This window comes from Akebia trifoliata, unplaced genomic scaffold (assembly GCF_017979445.1).
Source record: "Akebia trifoliata isolate Shusen 1 unplaced genomic scaffold, ASM1797944v1 Contig00345, whole genome shotgun sequence".
Classification (NCBI taxonomy): Eukaryota; Viridiplantae; Streptophyta; class Magnoliopsida; order Ranunculales; family Lardizabalaceae; genus Akebia; species Akebia trifoliata.
This window is the reverse complement of record NW_028236972.1, coordinates 4,338-11,283: the sequence shown is the minus strand read 5'-3', so window position 1 is coordinate 11,283 and position 6,946 is coordinate 4,338. Positions and strand designations below refer to the sequence as shown.

The 6,946-nt window shown below is 36.9% G+C and overlaps 1 protein-coding gene across 3 annotated transcripts; it reads left to right on the top strand.

Annotated features, from left to right (window-relative positions):
• Window positions 1-2,156: 2,156 nt before the first annotated feature.
• On the top strand, window positions 2,157-6,495 carry LOC147381580 (putative disease resistance protein At1g50180). 3 transcript variants are annotated; one of them, XR_015174475.1, is made up of 4 exons: window positions 2,157-2,521; window positions 2,598-5,010; window positions 5,867-5,934; window positions 6,026-6,495. XR_015174475.1 is itself a non-coding variant. In XM_086430229.1 (3 exons), exons 1-2 carry the CDS (start codon window positions 2,232-2,234, stop codon window positions 4,984-4,986), a joined length of 2,679 nt encoding a protein of 892 aa, XP_086286355.1. In that variant the 5' UTR covers window positions 2,157-2,231; the 3' UTR covers window positions 4,987-5,010; window positions 5,867-6,495. The 3 variants fall into 3 exon arrangements, 1 of the variants encoding a protein (XP_086286355.1); XR_015174476.1 differs by having other exon boundaries at window positions 6,004-6,495; XM_086430229.1 differs by having other exon boundaries at window positions 5,867-6,495.
• Window positions 6,496-6,946: the final 451 nt, after the last annotated feature.

The window sequence follows — 6,946 nt, the reverse complement described above, 5'->3', positions numbered from 1 at the left end:
TAGACATGTCTTTACAACAAAGTTCAATAATTGATCTCTATAACTACCCCAACCCCGATTAATACTATCATCCACCGAAAAAGATTTGAGTACGTCAATATCTACAACGTCCTATAAACCCCAAAAACCGAAAATTTGACAGAAGTTTAAATAAAACACAAATCAAGGGTTTTAGAAAGACCATTTAGAGATTCAATCTTGGTTTTTTAATCATATCAATCAATCGATCGATAAATAAATTAAAATATTTCTTTTGAAGCAATGAAATCTACAAGGATATACTACGAATTATTGGAGATTCTTCTTATAAAGCTGTAAATCTAGAATTTGATCCCAACGAAAACATAATCAATTAACAACAATGGCCGTAGGAAAATACTTAGAATAACTATCCTGAAATCCATGCTCTTGTTTGCCATACCGCAACCATGATCTACAGGAATACCTACACTACTCCAACACTCTTACACTTTGGTGATTGGAGTCTCTATCTCATAAGAATAAGATAGGGTAAACAGTGAGGGGGGAGAATGATCACCTATATCTCAAGTGGGGAACTCTAGATTTTTGTCCACACTAGAAATTCTAGTGTGAGGTGGATACTCCATTAAAAATTTCATAACCACAATTATTTATTTTTCAAATAATTATTTAGAAAAAGTTCTTAACTTCTCCCATGCAGGTCAAAGGAATTTTAGTAGCACACATGTGAAATTAGTGTTGTAGGATTAGACTCCCCGATAAAAGGAAAGATTAGATTACCTTTGACCGAATGTCAAATCCCCCCCCCCCCCCCCCCCCCCCCCCCCCCTCCCCCCCCCCCCCCCCCCCCCCCCCCCCCCTCCCCCTTTTTTATTTTTGTAGTTGTGATAAACTGTCTCAAATTCATTCCTTCGACGTTGCATGTTCACAGAACGATAGATATTTTTCTTCGAGATACACAACGAAAAGATCTCTGGTTCTGGTTCTGGCACATTCCACGTCAAAAGAGTGAATTTTCGAGTCCTTTTATCATTAGTATTATTATTTTTTTTCTAAAACTAATGATAAAGTTTTGATTTTATTTAAAATACCCTAAAAAATTTAAGTTACTAAATCAAAATTTCGCAGTAAAATCATCAATTAAAAGGGATATTCACCTCATCCCCAATTGCATATGGGGGAATTACTAAAATTTTATTAAAAGATAACAGTGGCTAGGTAACATCATTGATTCCATGAAGAGTCCTCACATGTAGGACATAAATGGGTCCAACTTGACCCAATATCCGAGTGATTTGAAAATTGAATTTGACAAATTTAGATTCTTGGAGGAGAATCCAATAAAAAATGCGTCGAATATCATTTAGACTTAATGCTGAAGTGACCTCAACATTGGACCTCACATTGCACACCTTGATGTGAAAGTGTATGGGCACCATTGATTCCTTTCCTTGAGATACGAGTGAAAAAGCATATATGGTTCCTATCCACTTTTCACGTCAAGATGTACGATATGAGGTCCAATCTTGAGGTCACTCTAGCATAACTCTATTATTTAAGATTTGACTCGATTCCAGGCAGGGTTGGTGCAAGGATTTTCTTGTAGTGGGGGCAAACTATAATTGCTTGACAAGGTTCAAGAACATAAAGATGCATGGTTTTGAAGAGAAAATACGTGGGTTTTTGTGTTAGAGGTTGTACAAAAGTGCATTTAGGTAATTTCCTTTTAGTCAACGAGACAAGAACTAAGTCAAGGGATAATGTCAAAATCCGTCCTTGATTCTGGATACCAAACCGTGCAAGGATCCAAATATATATTGCTCTTTTTCTAAGCAAATATATATAGCTTTAAAACCTATTCTTTTAAGCTTTTTAAATTATAATTTTCTTTAACTTTTCTACAACATGAATTCTTATAAAAGAAAAAGTACAATGGTAAAATAAAATACTATTATAAACTTGAAAGAAGTAATTCAGACAGAATGTCCATTGACCCACACCCATTGTGGAATGGTGAGTTTCACAATTCTTCTGCAAGTTATTCCCTAACTTTATTCTTTACTTCATTTTCCAAGTTTACTTTATGTTGTGGGCTCAAATGTAAAGAACTATCTTTTCAATATATAATAAGAAAAATAAATAAAAATTGGATTACTATTTTGTTGTATTATATATATAAAATATAGGGAAGGACAAGACAACCTCCAACGTTAGTAAGCTGAATTGAGGTAAGAGTAGAAGAAGATAATATGGCCGACCATGTAGTTTCCTTTGTTGTGGAAAGACTTAGTCAGTTGCTCATTCAACATGCTGTTTTCTTGCGACGAGTGCAAGAGAAGTTGGAGTGGTTGCAGATTGAATTTAAGTGGATGCAGTGCTTCCTGAAAGACGCCGACACAAAGCAAGAAGGAGATGAGCTTGTTCAGAGATGGGTTGCGGATATAAGAGATGTTGCTTTTGATGCTGAGGACATCATCGATGAATTCGTCCTCAAAGTTGTATCCAACAGGCAACGGGGTATTCGAGGTTTATTGAATTGGTACGTACATTCTCATAGAATTGGATCTATTTTCTTAGTTATTGTTATAATGCTTCACATCCCATACTTTTAACAGGAAAATCCTCGGGGAACTTGGAAAGAAGATTGAAACAATCCAAAATAGGATCCGTGACATCTCTCGTCGGCAAGAAACATATGGCCTGAGAAACATTGGCGAAGGAGAACGGACTAGTTCGGTTAATGAGAATTTGCGGCAGTTGAGACGGTCCTACCCTTATGTTGAGGATAGGGATATCATTGGCTTGGAGAAGGACGTAGAGACATTAGTAGCAGAGTTGGTCAAAGAGGACGAACGTCTTCGCGTGATTTCTATTGTTGGTATGGGAGGTCTGGGTAAGACCACTCTTGCAAAGAAAATTTACAATCGCAATATTGTTAAGCATCATTTTGATTGCTATGTTTGGGTTTTTATATCGCAACAATGTAGAAGGAGAGATGTTTTGCAGGAGATCATAGAAGGAGTAAGCAAACCAACTGACCAGGAAATGGAGATGATTGGTAATATGGGAGAGGAAAAGTTGGTGCTGAGACTTCACAATTTCTTGAAAGGGAAGAAGTATTTGGTGGTCTTGGATGATATATGGACTAATGATACTTGGGATGTTCTAAAATCTGCCTTTCCAAATGGGAAGATTGGAAGTAAACTAATGCTCACCACCCGTAACAAAGATATTGCCAGGCATGTTGATGCAACGACATTCCTTCACCAACCACAACTTTTATCAGAAGGGCAAAGTTGGGAGTTGCTTTGTAAGAAAGCATTCCATGGAAATGCTAGTACTAATTGTCCTCCTAATTTGGAGAAGATGGGAAGAGAGATGGTAAGAAAATGTGGTGGTCTGCCTCTAGCAGTTGCAGTACTTGGAGGGCTGTTGGCAACAAAGGAGCCACATGAGTGGGAGATTGTGGGTACACACATTGGTTCTCACTTAAGTAAAGAAGGGCAACATGGAGTTGAGGGGATTTTAGCTTTAAGCTATAATGATTTGCCCTATCGACTGAAACCATGCTTTCTCTATTTGGGTGTTTTCCCCGAGGACTCTGAGATCCCCACAACGAAATTGATCCGATTGTGGGTTGCAGAAGGTTTTATAAGACAAGAACAAGGAGAAACTATGGAGGATATTGGAGAAGAGTATGTAGTCGAGATGATTAATAGGTGCATGGTTCAGATGGGCACAAGGAGTGTCACAGGAAGGATTAAGACAATCCGTCTACATGACCTTATGCGAGACCTCTGCATCAAAAAGGCAAGGGAAGAAAACTTCCTTGATATCTTTTATGGAGATTCCAATGAACCCTCTGCTAATAATAAATTGCGTCGAAAGGCAATTCATCGTTACCATGCAAGGTATGTTTCCTCAGCTCATTCATCTCCACTTATTCGTACTCTTTTATTCTTCAATCCAGAAAAAATTTCCCCAGAAACAAGTTTGAAATTCATTTACCGAGACCTCAAGTTACTTAGAGTCTTAGATATCACCAATCTGAAATTCAATGAGAAAATTATATTACCAAAATATATTGGAAAGCTAATTCACTTGAGGTACTTAGGGTTACGGGGTACTGATATAAAAGAGATTCCAAAAGCATCTTTAGGCAGTTTACAAAGTTTACAAACCCTAGATTTAAGGGTGGATTTTGATCGGGGCAAGGTTCCCAATGTGATATGGAAGATGAAGCAATTAAGACATTTATACCTGAGTTATCAGTTTGAGAGTAGTCATTTGAAAGTGGAGAGTTTGATAAATCTTCAAACTCTTTGGAATATAAAGGCAGGGAATTGGATAGAAAAAGGTTTGGCAAGTTTGACTAATCTTCAAAAACTGGGGATAAGAGGACTGTCAAGCTCACAAGTTAAGGACGTACTCGACTCTAACGTCTTTATGTCGGAAAAATGCCCACTTCGATCCTTGGGTTTTGTATTGGATAATGAAAACCAAACATTTCCTGATCTGGAACCACTTTTATGTTGTAATCATCTTCTCAAACTACGTCTGAATGGACACATGGAGAATCTTCAACAATGGCCACCAAACCTCACCAGGTTAACCTTGAGTAATTCCAGACTTCGACAAGATCCGATGGCAGCACTGCAAAATCTCCAGGACTTAACTTCCCTTAGATTAGTACGGAACTCTTATGAAGGTAAGGAAATGGTTTGCTCGGCAAAAGGTTTTCCTCAACTCCAATTTCTAATTCTTCTTGGATTGGGAGAATTAGAGGAATGGGTACTGGAGGAAGGAGCGATGCCATATCTTAAGCAGTTACAGATTAACGATTGCAAGAAACTAAGGATGGTTCCGGAAGGATTAAGGTTTGTCGCTACGCTTGAAGAATTGAAGATCTTTAAAATGCCAAAAGGATTCAAAGACAGGATTAGATGTGAAAAAGGAGCGGATTGGTACAAAGTCCAACACATACCCTCCATCCAATTGGATTGATTCTATAAGCCATCCTATTAATTGGTGAGTTTGTAGTTCTACTTTGCAAGCCATTATTATCGCGCATTGATGTTATACTAAAACATTTCATGTCAGTATTCATTTATTTATTTTATTTACTTTTTAACCCACCTTTCATTTTATATTCCTTTGTAACCTCTTACCAAATGGTTCGGAATGGGTTCAGTTATAAATTAACCAACCTGACCTATGGTGTTTTCTTCAATTTCTTTTTTTTTTTTTTTTTTTTTTTTTTTTTAAGTGGGATGCATTTGGGTACATGTGGGGGCATCAAGCGTGAGTTCATAATCATTATTTATTTGTTAGTTACTTTTTTCCCCATTTTCTTAATTGTATTACCCCCAATTCGTCTGTTATTTGACGTAAATGATTCTTACACCTTGTTTTAAAATCTGGTATCTCAAATAGTCTCACCCACATAAATACCAAGTTGGCTTGTGTAGAAATTATTTTGTAATAAACACTTGGACTTAAATTTTTGTATTTATAAGATGTGGATTCAAAGATGTCCAATCACAATTTTTTTTGAGTTGTGATGAATGCACACGGTTGAATACACGGCTGACATGGCAAGGGTAGAGAACCATAGATCTTTTTCATCAGGATACATAGAACCATACCCCTTGCTACATCATCCGCGTACCACAACCGCATGCATTCATCATTAGTCTTTTTTTTTTATATATATATATATGGATAAAGAATATTTAAAAATTATAGTAAATCACACTGATCTCCAAGCCGTCACAGGATCATACCACTATTTTTTTTTAATCTTATTGCATATATATCTCAATGTACAGTGGTTATTATTTACCCTATCAATATCTCTATAACTGGCTGATTTCTTCAATTGCAGGATCTAATTCTAGCTGGCAAAGTGAAAACAAAATTATTGAGTTTCTTCTATACTGTTCTTCTTTGAAGGTACGTACATCTTTGTTGTATAGTAGTTATTTCAGTACAGGGAACAACATCCTAAACTCATTGGTTTAGTTGACTTGATTTGATTTCAAAGGGACTCGACCCCGGCCTCCTCCGGACTCAATGGAACCAACCGGTCAGGTCAACTTGGCAAATCGTCCAGTCAACTCATCATCAGTGCAAACCCATTTGAAAATACACCGAGGTTGGGTTAGAAAATCTACCGAGTTATGGGACTATACTTGTTTATGAGTCAAATTGCGAGTTGTTGACTAGACTCCACCCAAATTAGTGGACATTTAAATCAAGTTAAGTTTTAAAACCAGTTTATGTGGAGACTGAAACTAAACATTGGCCATGAAACATTCAATGTTTTGCGAATCCCCCAGAGTATATCGTACTATCTCAATTGAGGCTGTCTCGATGTTTTTTCCTGATGGAGAAATTGTCTCTGAGAAAAGAGGTTTTAAGCAATTCAGATTCTGCAAAATAATTCTAATTTGTGTACCTTGTTGTTATTGGTTAAATTAGTTAAAGTGGAATGATATCTGCTTGCTTTTTCTTTGATTGGCCAAAAGTAATTTTCCATTGGGGTCTTGGCTACTAACTTCTTTCTCCGCTTTGAACTATGGTTTTAAATGAAAATTAGTGGAAGAGAGATTTCTCTTTGGTTGGTTATGAAAGTCTAGTTTCACATCGGATGGACAAAAAGTAGCTTGGTTGAAAGGAAATTGATTGCGGACAAAGGTGACCTTCACAACCTACATTACTTCAGCAACATTGTTGGATCTTTAAGTACTTCAATTTCATATTTGTGGCTGCTTGATCGACTCATCAAAAACTGATATTTGTTCGTATTTGTTGCTCTCTTAATGGTAGTTGTGGGTCAGGTTGACAATAACTTTGATGGGGCAATAATCATGCGGTGATGACGATAGTGGCTGTGAGAATGGCAGACACTACAAAAAAATTGCGAAATAGGAACAAACATTTAAAATGGCATTAAACTGTTTTA